The sequence below is a fragment of the Megascapheus bottae genome, chromosome X (genome assembly GCF_031878675.1).
Source record: "Megascapheus bottae isolate mThoBot1 chromosome X, mThoBot2.hap1, whole genome shotgun sequence".
NCBI lineage: Eukaryota > Metazoa > Chordata > Mammalia > Rodentia > Geomyidae > Megascapheus > Megascapheus bottae.
In genome coordinates, this window is record NC_143547.1 from 6,761,802 (window position 1) to 6,775,424 (window position 13,623).

General features: G+C 38.4%; 1 protein-coding gene across 1 annotated transcript in view; it reads left to right on the forward strand.

Annotated features, from left to right (window-relative positions):
- The window catches only part of Ppef1 (protein phosphatase with EF-hand domain 1), a 76,014-nt gene that overhangs the window by 39,565 nt on the left and 22,826 nt on the right, over nt 1-13,623 (forward strand). The window contains exons 7-10 of the mRNA XM_090326792.1: nt 953-1,116; nt 5,995-6,109; nt 9,384-9,430; nt 10,970-11,136. Of these exons, the coding sequence (XP_090182918.1) occupies nt 953-1,116; nt 5,995-6,109; nt 9,384-9,430; nt 10,970-11,136 (493 nt within the window). The remainder of the gene's footprint in view (nt 1-952; nt 1,117-5,994; nt 6,110-9,383; nt 9,431-10,969; nt 11,137-13,623) is intronic.

Sequence of the window (13,623 nt, forward strand, 5' to 3'; positions counted from 1 at the left end):
GATAGCTGAAGAGCTCAGGGACAGTGCCTAAGCCCAGAGTTCAAGTCCCACAACCGACAAAATAAAAAAAAAAGAATATGTCATCATCCTCTGAGTCAGTTATTTCTTACTATAGTAATATTGTATATTAATTAGAATACTTCAATGACACATAATAAATACTTCTTATAACCATTAGCTAAGCAATTCTGTTGATCTTGGCAGACTTGATTTGTCAGTTTTAGGGTTCTTGGCTGGAGTACACTCATGATCTGGAGGTTTGCTGGTTATTGGCTGATGTAGGATGGCCTCAGCTAGGATGAATCACCTCTGCTCCACGTGGTCTTGGCCTTAGAGTAGGCTAACATAGACCTAGTGCTGGTGGAAGGATTTCAAAACAGCAAACATGGAACCATACATTGGCTTCCTGAGACTTGGGCTCAGAGCTGATAACAATCGATTTCTCCACATTCTTCAGGCCCACAGAAGTTACAAGCCCAGCCCATTTTGAGGGGATGGGAAAATAGACTCTTGGTGGAAATATCTGGAAAAATCACACTACAAGTGGGTTCAAAATGCAGTCGTGGGGCCGGGAGCATAGTCTAGTGGTAGAGTTCTTGCCTACCATGCATGAAGCCCTGCGTTTGATTCCTTGGTACCACATACTCAGAAAATGCTGTGGTTCAAGTGGCAGAAAGTGTCCAAGGACAGTGCCCAGGCCCTGAGTTCAAGCCCCAGGACTGGCAAAAAAATTACAGTCATGCTGTTCAGTATACAATATATGGAAAATGACCTATGTCACTTGTAGGCAGAGATCTACGTGAATATCCCCAGAACCAGTGGTTCCTCAGGGTCCCCATGTGAGATATCTTGCCACTCAAAACATGTACCACAGTGCCTTGCATGGCTTAGGTATTTAAGAAGAACTTTGTTACATTGAAGTACAGGTGGCTCTTTGTTTTTCCTTTTCCAGTGTTAGTGAATCGACTTTTTGAAAGCAACTTGCAGGACGTGAAGGATAGACAGTACTATCTGGAGTTGATAGAAATCCCCAAGTCGTATAATGGTCCTCGGCTACAATTTCCTCTTACTTTTACTGATATTGACGCACTTATTGAGGCCTTCAGGGAACAACAGGTAAGTTGAACAGAAGCTGCGGTGATTCTTGTACATTGTAGGTGCTCAATGCTTTCCTAGTGGTGAATGAATGAAATGTATTTCTGTGGAGAAATACTTCCCATTCTGTGAGAGTTGCACTCTGCTTTATTTAACCTGATAAATGGAAGTTTCCCTAGGTATATAGCTGCTTCCTCTTAATTTGCAGGCTTACAGTCTTTTCCTTTTTGCTTTTGGTAGATTATAAAAGCATCTTTATTCAGCACTTGTAACAGAACAGAAATAAATAAAATGGAAAGTTTGCAGAACATGGAAGCATAATCCATTAGTCTCCATACACATATTACCCAGAAAGAAAAGAAAAACAGCAAATTTACATCATTCCTATAACAAAAATTTGCCAGTGTCTTCAACTGGATTCAGTGCACACCATGACTTTTGAGGTCACATTCAGCTGAAGCTGTAGCCCACAGAGCACTCATCTAGCGGTACTGTTGCAGTAGCATCACTACTCAAGAAGCAAAGCAGTTACCAGCATATTCCAATAGTGCATTGAACATCCTTTAACAAGGAAAAGCAACATAATCATGCTGTCAGACAAATGTTAGCAGGCCAGGAGTGTGGCCTAGTGGTAGAGTCCTTGCCTAGCATGCACAAAGCCCTGGGTTCAATTCCTCGGTACTACATACACAGAAAAAGCTGGAAGTGGTGCTGTGGCTCAAATGGTGGACCACTAACCTTGAGAAATCTCCAAGAACAGTGTCCAGGTTCTGAGTTCAAGCCCCAGGAGAGGCAAAAGAAAGAAAAAAAATGTTAACTAGTGAAGACAACAGTGTAAAGGTTTAGGCTGAAAAGTGCCTCTCTAGCTTCATTTCTTTGTGTTCTCGGGGAGTGGATCTGAAACATCAAGATGTGAGCTATGGTTCTTTGTTGATTCTTTGGAGTTTAGTTATTTGGGCTCTCTGCAGATTCTGGTTATTCATCTTTGGGGAGATGTAAACCTGTTAAAAGATTTCCTCCTGTTCTCTAGCTTCTCTTTAGCCTACTGGCTATTTCCTTTGCTGTTAACTTTCTTTACCCATGTCTTTGCTAACATTTGTACTTGTCTGTGCTCTTGATGCTAGCTAGCCAGCTATTCTGACTAGTGATGAGACAATCTCTTCAACAAATGGTGCTGAGGAAACTGAACATCTACATGTAGAGCACTAAAATTAGATCCCTGCCTCTTGCCCTGTACGAATAACACTTCAAAGTAGATGTAAGATCTGAATGTAAGACCTGAGACTTTGAGGCTGCAACAGGAAAACAGAGAAAACTATGCTAACATATAGGCATGGAGACTAAATTCCCACATGGAATTCTTCTAATAGCTCAGCAAGTAAGAGAAAGGGTTGATAAGCTGTATTGTAGCATGCAAAATGTTTCTGTGCAACAAAGGAAATTGTCACTAATTCCACATATTTGTGCATTTCCCAGTTTTGCTTCTGTTACTGATTTCTAGTTTTGTTCTGTTGTAGTCAGGGAAGACGTTTTGAATGTCATTTTTCTGTGCTTTTAAATTTGTTGAGGCTTGATTTGTGGCTCAAAATGTGCTCTTTCCTGGAGAATGTTCCTTGTTTACTTGAGGAAAATATATTTTCAATTTTTGGATAAAATGTGTTGTAGATGTTTGTTAGGTCCAGTGTGGTATCCATATGGTTTCTGAGGTCTCTTTCCCTTTAGCTTCTGTTCAGTTAGTGTTTTTTTTAATGGTAAATTTTAATTCACTACAAAGACATGAAAATTACATACATGCATACGTGCATGTATACAATAGCAAAATGCCAACATATGAGTCAAAAAACAACAAGAGGACCAGTTAGTGTTTTAATAGAGATTTATTTCAATACGACAAGTCACAAAATTAGGGGGAGAGGAATGAGAAAAAAGCCTATATTAAAAGAAAAGAGAAAAGAAAAGTAAGGAAAAGGAAAATGTGTTTAGTAAAGCTGATTCCGATAAATTTTCACTTGACTTTTCAATATTTCTGTTGGGAAATAGGATATAATCCCATCTCATCAGTTTAAGACCCTAAGATGTGTCACCCAGAAATCAGTGTGAACTAGAGGTAACTTGACTATGTAGGGAATAAAATATAGCTTTGAGTCATCTGAAATTGTGTTGATATTATGCTAAGTAGCTAATGGTGCTAGCCACTTGCTAAGAGCAAATTTAAATCCTCTTTATAAGCACAGAGACCTGAAATTATTTCTGCCATTTTTCATATACAATATACAAAACTCAGTACAAATATAGCAACACACAGGAAGATACAAGACACATGAGAGGAAACAGGTAAATAACAAATAATGGAAAGAGATCTGTAGACTATTTAGATAACAGGAGTTGGAGGCATGGCTCAGTTGGTGTAGTGTTAGCCAGTGAGCAAAAGCATCAGTCTGAATTCAGGTCCTGGACTCAGACGAAAAAGAAAAAAGAATTTTAGATTCCATTATTATATTAAGCATTTAGAATAAATATACCTAAATAAATATACATTCAACTAGATAAGTTATAATATCAATCCAAAGAATCATAATAGAAAAGATTGACAAATTAGACTATAAATATGAAAGCATTATTAAAGTTATAATAAAAGGCTCAGCACACTATACAGTCTTTCCATTTCTAAAAAAATCAAGGATTGTATATATTTGTAAATAGCTGAGGTAACATGAGAAGGGGTATCAATGTTTGAGAAGTAATACACCCTGATGAATGTAATTGTAACCCCTCTATACATTACCCTGACAATAAAATACAATTAAAAAAAAAGAATTGAGCCAGGTGTGGTGGTTCATGCTTGTAACCCTAGCTACACAGGAGGCTGAGATCTGAAGATCAGGGTTCAAAGTCAGCCTAGGCACAAAAGAACCTGAGACTCTTATCTCCAACTAACCTCTAGAAAAAGGGAGTGGGGCTTGGCTCCAAGGGTAGGGCAGTAGCCTTGAGCTAAAGAGCTCAGGGACAGTGTCCAGGCCAAGTTCAAGCCCCATGACCCACAAAAAAAAAGAATTGAGGTAATTTTTTTATTACATAAAATTCACTTAAGCCACTTTAAAGTATATAATTCAGTACTTTTGAATGTATTAGAAATGCTATATAATATTACCCTTTTTCCAGTTGGTGTGGGTGTATGTATGCATGTACACATTCATGCTAGGCAAACACACTGCTTTCCAGAACATTTTTTTTGTATTTTGTTTTGCTTCATTGGCTGCGGGGCTTGAACTCTGGGCCTGGGCACTGTCCCTGAGCTCTTCAGCTCAAGGCTACCACTCTACCCTTGAGCCACAGCTCCACTTCCTGTTTTCTAGTGGTTAATTGGAGATAAGAGTCTCACGTACTTTAGTGACTTTAGTGTCGTGCTCCGCTCACTCTGAACCATGATCCCTCACTCAGATCTCAGCCTCCTTAGTAGGTAGGATTACAGGCGTGAGACACTGGGCCTGGCTCTAGAACATTTTTGTTATTGTGATTTGGATGTTTGCTTTTTTAATATTGGACTTTTTATTTGCTATTTTTTTCTGGTCATGGGGCTTGATCTTTGGGCCTGGGTGCTGTCCTTTGAGCTCTTCAACTCAATGCTGCTTCCCTACCCCTTGAGCCACAGTGTCACTTCTGGTTTTCTAGTAGTTAATTGGAGATAGGAGTCTCATGTTCTTTAGTACCCAGGCTGGCTTTTGAACTGTGATACTCAGATCTCAGCCTCTTGAGTAGCTAGGATTATACAGGCGTGAGACACCGTGCCCAGCTTATTTGCTATTTTTTAAAAATTACATTTTTATTATCCTTTTGTAGCAGTACAAAGAGGTTGCCCTTCAAATCAGTTATAAGTGTATATCAATGTCACCCTTCCCATCATTTTCCTCCATCCCTCCCAACCTAACTCTTCCCTTCACAATTTTCCTTGTTTCACTGTATATATACATTGAATGTGATGAGTACATTCTCCTCCACCTCCCTCTCTTGTCTCTTTGGGCCTAATGTACTTCACTTGAACGATTTCTTCTAGGTCCATCCATTTCTTTGCAAATGAAAGATATTCTTCCTAATTGATGAGTAAAATTTCATTGCATATATATACCATATTTTCTTGATCCATTCTTCCATTGAGGGATATCTGGGCTGTTTCCATACCTTTACTATGGTAAATAGAGCAATAATGAACATGGTTGAACAAGTGGCTTTCCCAAATCCTGATTTGTAGTCTTTTGGATAAATGCCAAAGAGTACTGATGGGTAAGGTAATTTTGTATTCAGATTTTTTTTGCCAGTCCTAGGGCTTTTTGGGTAGTTTATTGGAGATAAGAGTCTCATGAAGTTTCCTGCCTGGATGGCTTCAAACCATGATCCTCAGACCTCAGTCTCCTGAGTATCTAGTATTATAGGTGTGAGCTACAGGCACCCAGCTACTTTTCCTGAGTTTTTAAGGGACAAGAATAGCCTGAAATATTCTGCAAACAGATATCCATGAAAACTTATATTTTCTATTACTGTTTCATGAAAAGAATGTCAACTATTTATTCACAAAGTTTAAATTTCACATGCCTATTGCTGGAGCTAATTCTCTAAAACCCAGCTTTGCTTGAGCCCATTATGATGGTTCCTCTGTAAGCCTGGCACTTAGGGGCTGAACAAGATTTTTTTTATAACATTCATTCATTCAATCAGTCACACATATGTCCTGAGAGTATTTTTTATATGCCATACACTGTGCTAGAATGATGTATTTGGTAATCATTTAGAGGTTAACTTGAAATGCATCAACTTTGTCTTCATATGTTTCATTTTTAGAATTTTCTATGTGTTGATGTCTAAGTATTCATTATGTCTATTTCCTCTGGTTTCCCCTCACAGATACTTCATGCTTACTATGTCTTAGAGGTGTTATTTGAAACCAAGAAAGCCTTAAAGGAAATGCCAAATTTCACACACATAATGACTTCTCCCTCCAAGGAGCTAACAGTTTGTGGTAAGTTTTAGAGGAGAGTTATCCAATTAATATTTAGGAGTTTTTCTGTGGTTCATGGGGCTTGACCTGGCCTGGGCGCTTGTCCCTGAGCTCTTCAGCTCAAGGATACTGCCCTACCCCCTTGAGTCAAGCCCCACTTCCTGTTTTCTAGAGGTTAATTGGAGATAAGAGTCTCAGGTCCTTTTGTGCACGGGCTGGCTTTGAACCTTGATCCTCAGATCTCAGCCTCCTGAGTAGCTAGGATTAGAGGTGTGAGCCACCGCGCTCTTAGGATCTTTTTGATCTTATATCATATATCTGACTTGAAAAGTGCATCATTTGAAGGGGAAAATTAGAATTATCTATCATGATACGATTGTTGCATATCTTGGCTTTGTTGGTGTGTTTATTTCTCTAGCTGGTAGGAATTAATTATTTGAGAAATGAAAGAATGGATAGCTTTTTTAAAGGCAAATAACATTTAACATGGAAAATATTCAATGATAGAATAAGCCTCTTTCCCCCATGACTAGCTCTCATTATCTTCATTCCATGTCACTTTGCTGGAAACAGAATCCAAAACAGGGTGGAAATTAAATTCTTTTCTTCCCTGACTACTGTTGTAGATATTTTTTCTGAGTAGTCTACAGATTTTGAAAGGGTAGAAATGTCCCAGAACTCTATTTCTTGTTCTTCTGCATAACAAGATTTATCATGTAGTCTAGCCTGCCAGGATATTGCTTGACGAAACAGTACACATTGGAATTCATCACAGTTGGTGCCCAATGTGTTTGCAACTCTTTGGTAGTGGGATGTGTAGAAGGAACAATTCCTTTAACTCCTAATTAAGCCTTTAGATTACCAAACAGTGGTTGTTATTTTCTAAGTTAATTTGACTTGCTCTTTCTGGCAGGTAAAAGTTAATTTGATGATCTAATTAAACCATTTTGATATGTAGCATCTGATGATAGTGATAGTAATGGTACCTCCTCATGACATGTCAAGACTTAGAGTGTTTTCTTCTTTTTTTTTTTTGCCAGTCCTGGGCCTTGAGCTCAGGGCCTGAGCACTGTCCTTGGGCTTTTCTCAAGGCTAGAACTCTACCATATGAGCCTCAGCACCACTTCTGGCTTTTTTCTTTGTATATGGTACTGAGGAATCGAACCCCAGTCTTTGTGCATGCTAGGCAAGCACTCTACCACTAGGCCAAACTCCTGGCCCAAGACTTAGAGTTTTGAAGTGTCTCAAGGTTCAGGTCCAACAAAATGCGGCAACTATACCTCTCTAACACATGATACATCTCAACATGATGGCCTGAGCTTCTGCAGGCCTTCCTTTTTCATAGAAATAAAGAATTGAAATTCATAAGGCTTAGAAAGCCATTCTATTCTATGCTATCCGAGTATACATAACAGCTACAACCCAGTGGTAGCTGCTCCTGTGTGCCTCCATTACACATTTAGTTGCTCTCATAGACCCAGAAAGAGACATATTTTTCCTAGAAATATTTATCACATAGTCACTCTTATTTTAAAACCAATGGCTTGAGATATATATATATATATGTTTGATTTCCTCTAGTTGCTTACCATATATATTTCCTATTACTGCCTAAGTGAATGTTAACTACTTACCAGTTTTAAATTCCACATGCTACTGAGCTTATTTTCTAAAATTCTTCAAAAACTATATATCACCCAGGTGTGATGGTAGCCAGGAAGCATGACACTTGGGAACTGAAGCAAGAATATTGTAAGGTCATAGACAGCTTGGACTACAATAGGACTTTCTCAAAAGTTGAGCACTTTGTTATTAAATGTGTTTATTGACTTCATGTACTTCTTTCCTTTCTATGGTAGGCTTTTGGGAATCTAATGATTTTTATAGATATTGTCATTGCTCTCCAAGTGTTACAGTATAGATAGTGCAGCGTAAATTGATAAGACCTAGAGTTCCGGTTTGTTGCTTTTGTGAGGGTTTTTTTTTTCTTTTGTGATTCTAGGATCTGAACTCAGGATCTTACGCTTGCTTGAAAGGGCTCCACTACTTGAGCCATTTCATTCCCCATCCTTTTTGCTTTAGTTCTTTTTCAGATAAGGTCTAATGTTTTGCGTAGGTACTCTCACATTGTGCCTTTGCTTCTGTGTAGATGTGATTTCAAATATGTGGCTTGTTTTTTGTTTGTCTGATTTTGCCAGTCCTGGGGCTTGAAATCAGGGTCTGGGTTCTGTCTCTGAGCCTTTCTGTTCTCAAGGCTAGCCCACTACCACTTGAGCCACAGTGCCACTTCTGGCTTTTGAGTAGTTTATTGGAGATCAGAGTCCCTTAGACTTTCTTTCCCGGGTCAGGCTTTGAATTATGATCCTCAGATCTCAGCCTCCTGAGTAGTTATGATTACAGATGTCAGCCACTGGCACCTGACTTCTTACTGTCATACTTTATTGTGATGAAACCTTGCTAACTTTTTTCCCCCAGGCCACCCTTGAGCTGCAGTCCTCCTGAACTCCACCTCACAAGTAGCTGGGAACACACAAATGCATTCCCCATTTAGCCTGTGTCACTTTCCTTTGAGTCAGTATCCTATCATGTATCTCAGATTCACCTTGAACTTGTTATATTTCTGCTTTAACCTCCCAAGTGACAGGATTATATGTATGTGTTACCATTCTCAAGTTCTAAGTGCTTGAATTTTCAAATGAAATATTGTTGGGTTTGAATTCCAGCTCTGATATTTTTAGCTTAGTAAATTCAGAATTTACTTAGCTAATCTGAGTCTCATTTGGAAAATAAGAATAATGAAAATAGTATTCATCTTACAATGCATTTATAAGTATTGATCATGTCCATTGAAGAACATCATTAGCATAGTGCTTAATTCAGTGTAAGTGAATCCTTGCATAAATGACTGGAGTGAATAGTGTCATATATTTCCCCACGTGCATAGGAGCAGAAGAAAATGGCACCATGAAAACAAATTTCCTGCTGAATTAACATCATAGTGTAAAACCCAATGCCCTGGGAGGTTTAAAGTTGTAATAAAATAAACATTGTGGGCAGGGAGTTTGGCCTAGTGGTAGAGTGCTTGCCTAGCATGCACAAAGACCCAGGTTCAATTCCTTGGTACCACATACATAGGAAAAGCCAGAAGTGGTGCTGAGGCTCAAGTGGTAGAGTTCTAGCCTTGAGAAAAATCCAAGAACAGTGCTCAGGTGCTGAGCTTAAGCCCAAGATTAGCAAAAAAGTAAACATTGCATCTTGTTTTCTACTAAATAGTGACTCTTCATTTTCATTTCAGGCGATTTGCATGGGAATCTGGATGATCTTTTGTTGATCTTCTATAAGGTAAGCTATTATTTTGCTAAGTATTTGTGCTTCTGTTGAGGGAGGGCTGTCTTAATGAAAATGGCAATATTGGTTTTAATGGTGTATACAAATACAGTTATGATAAATAGATACTATACTTGATCTTAGCAAAGATGTATTGAGGCATGTCTTGAGTTTATATGGTTCCAATTTTCAGAATTTAATTAGCTGGGTGCTCATAGCTTGTGCCTATAATCCTACTTATTCAGGAGGCTAGAACCTGAGGATAGTGGTCTGAAGCCAACTCCAGGAGGAAAGTCTGTGAGACTTTTATTTCCAGTGTACTACCAAAAGAAATGGAAGTGGCGGGACCAGGAGTTTGGCCTAATGGTAGAGTGCTTGCCTAGCATGCATGAAGACCTGGGTTCACCTCAGTACCACATACATAGAAAAAGCCAAAAGTAGTGCTATGGCTTAAGTGGTAGAACTCTAGTATTGAGAAAGCCCAAGGACAGTGCTCAGGCCCTGACTTTCAAGCCCCAGGACTGGCAAAAAAAAAAAGAGAATTGGAAGTGGAAATATGGCTTGAGTGACAGAGTGCTAGCCTTGAGCCAAAAAGCTCAGGGACAGTGCCCAGGCCCTGAGTTCAAGCCCCAAACTAAAACAAAAGAATTAATTAGACAGCATTAATCAACTTTATTGCTGTTTACAGCACAATATACAATGTACTGAGAGCAGTTTGTATCTGATTGTCTTTATTGTCTTTAGTATGTTATAAATAGTTTGTACAAGATGAAGAGAAAATCTGTTTTTATTAATTGTATTTAAATGAATAAATAATAAAATGATGGGTTTTTTTTTGTTTTTTGTTTTTTTGTTTTTGCCAGTCCTGGGTTTGGGCTCAGGGCCTAAGCACTGTCCTTGGGTTTTCTCAAGGCTAACACTCTACCACTTGAGCCATAGAACCACTTCTGGCTTTTTTTTCCTACGTATATGGTGCTGAAGAATTGAACCCGTGTCTTTGTACATGCTAGGTAAGCACTCTACCACTAGGCCAAACTCCCGGCCCCTAAAATGATGTTTGAATTTAGGACCTTACACTTTTTTTGGTGAGTCATGTGGCTTGAATTTGGCCTGGGTGCTGTCCCTGAGCTACTGCCCTACCCTTGAGCCAAGCCCCACTTCCTGTTTTTTTCTAGAGGTTAATTGGAGATAAGAGTCTCATGTCCTTGTGTGCCTGGGCTGGCTTTGAACCATGATCCTCAGATCTCAGCCTCCTGAGTAGTTAGGATTACAGGCATGAGCCACCACCTGCTGGCTAGGACCTTTCACTTTCTTGTCAACACTTTATTACTTGAGGCATATCTCTAGGCCATTTTAAATTATAGTTATTTTTCAGATGGGATATTGCACTTCTTCCTTCACATCAGTAATTCACAAATAAGATATAAAAATGCACTGACAATAGCCTAATATCATTTAACAAAGCAAATACTACCAAATATAAAAGCACAGATAGAACCCAACAGGAAAAAAAAATTCTTTTAACTTCTTGGTTTTCTCCCTCTTTTACCACAGAATGGTCTCCCTTCAGAGAGCAACCCATATATTTTTAATGGTGATTTTGTAGATCGAGGCAGAAATTCCATAGAAATCCTAATGGTCCTGTTTGTAAGTTTTCTTGTCTACCCCCAAGACATTCACTTGAACAGAGGGAACCATGAAGATTTTATGATGAATCTAAGGTAACATTGGCTTTTAGGTTTGCCTCTTTTATTTTCCACTCCAGAAAATACCACCATGTTTAGTTCCCAGCAGAGTTTGGGGTAAGGGCAAAGAAAGAGAGGCAAGGGGAATATAAAGGAAGGCTTCAATTCTTACCCCAGTCTTTCGTGAAGTGAATATAAATTGCTCTGAAGCCTCTATCTTATCTTTTCTTCCAGTCTTGTTCTTACATCTTTTGTTCTTTATCTGCTGGCATGCCCACCTTTTAGTCTTAAGTGGTTGTTTGGGGTATTTTTGTTATGTCAGTTTCGCAGATGTAGCAGTTTCTATGAGCAGACTTAGATGGAATCATACTGTTGCTATCTATTCTTTTATCTATTCTCAGATGTTATCCTAGAAATGGACACCATTTTGCACTGATGTGTATGTTTTTAATAAATGATCATTGCTAATAGCCTAGCAGTTCATAAACATTTTCAAGATTAGCTGTAATATAACACACTGGAGGTTTTGAGGGATAAATATTCACTAAATGATTTAATATTTTATTCTTAAAGGTATGGGAAATGATAAATGTTCCATTCATTTGCTTTTTTCCTTTTTGTTTGCCATTTTGTGAAAACAGAAAATAGTTTGTTCTAGTATATTAGTAGAAGATATGCTAAGTCTCATGGTTTTGGTACTGGGCTTTTGAATGTCTTGATCAAAGCTCAGTGGTTAATTTTAAGGTGATTTCTGTATTTTATTGTTACTGTAAAGGTGATGTACAGGGGAGTCATAATTATATAAGTCAAATAAAGAGCATATTTCTTTTTCAGCAATGTCACCCTTTCCCTTGCTCTTTCCCGGATTTCTCTCCTGTCCCTACCTACAAGTTGTATAGTTCATTTGCAAAAAAGTATCTAGTGAGTATCACTGCTGCATTTTTTTAAATCCTTTGTCCCATCATTTCTTTTTTTTTCTTTTGGCCATTCTTGGGACTTGAGCTCAAGGCCTAGCCACTGTCCCTGGGTTCTTTTTGCTCAAGGCTAGCACTCTACCACTTGAGCCACAGTGTCACTTCGAGCATTTTCTGTTTATGTGTCACTGAGGATTCAAACCCAGGGCTTCGTGCATGCTAGGCAAGAACTCAACCACTATAGCACATTTTTATTGTAAAGGTGATGAACAGAGGGGTTACAGTTACATAAGTCAGGTATCAAGTACATTACATTTTCTTCTAGTTTTTTCCCCTCTGATTCCCCTCCCCCACAATTTATATAGTTCATTTTCCATGTAGTGTCCAGTGAATATCACTGGCTACATTAGTTCATCCTTTGTCCCACCATTTCTGTGCTTCCCCTTCTGCCCCCCACATCAGATAAACTTACATACAAGACAAAAGGTAGAGAAATTTTAAAAAAAGTGACAGAAGGGGAGAAATAGGAAAAAAACAGGAAAAAAACACAAAAAGTAAAATAAAAACCTCTTGTTTTCATTTCTTGCGGTTCATTTCTATAAGCATCATTTTATATATTCATATGCACATAACTATTGAGCCCTTGTGATCCTCTCCTAAGAATATCCTCCTGTGGTCTCTCTGAGTGAATGTTTAGAGTCCTGTTTAATTTACCATGTCCAAGTATAATTTTGTCTTTTACTATCCATTGGATTTACTTGTAGATTCATAGGCACATTCTAATGATTACAAAGGAGGGAAACCATGCAACCTATGCTTCTTTGCGTCTCACTTAATTTTTCTATTTCCTTACAAATGGTGCAATGTCATTCTTCCTGATGGAAGTATAAAATCCCATTGTGTATGAGGGACATCTTGGTTGATTCCATATCTTGGCTATATAGTAAGCAATGCTTAAGTGAATATGGTTGTGCTGGTGGCTTTAATGTGGCCTGGTTTGTGGTCAGTTAGATAAATGTCCAGTAGTGGTACTGGTGGGTCATAGAGAAGCTCTATGTTTAGTCTTTTGAGGAAACTCCATACTGTTTTCCAGAGTGACTGAACAAGTTTATATTCCCACCAACAGGGTAGTTTCATTCCATTCCTTTTTTATCCCATCATCTCTGTGCCCCCCCTACTTACCCTCTCAAATGGAATTCTACTTATCCACTAGAAAGAATGGCATTGTACTTTTGATGGGTTTAGAGATAAATTCATCTTTGGAAACACAATGTTACAGTATAGAACGTGGATATGATGTGATATGCATGGAAACATGTGTGGGATGTATTGCATTCCTTCATTACTTTGCCGGGTAAAATAAAATTACCCTAAAGCAAAGAAAAGTAATTTTGAAAAAAAATTCCCCTTCACTATGGCTAGTCAGGAATTGAAGTGTCTGGTACATAGCACCATTTGTTATAAAACCACTGTTAGAGAAAGCATGAAGAAAATGTGTTTTTTAACTTGCCTTATGATTGTTTCATGAAAATGTTTCTTTCCCTCAACTATCCTGTAAGCTGATTGCAAGTAGGGACATGCCAATTAAAGACTCCGGTAACAGTTCCAA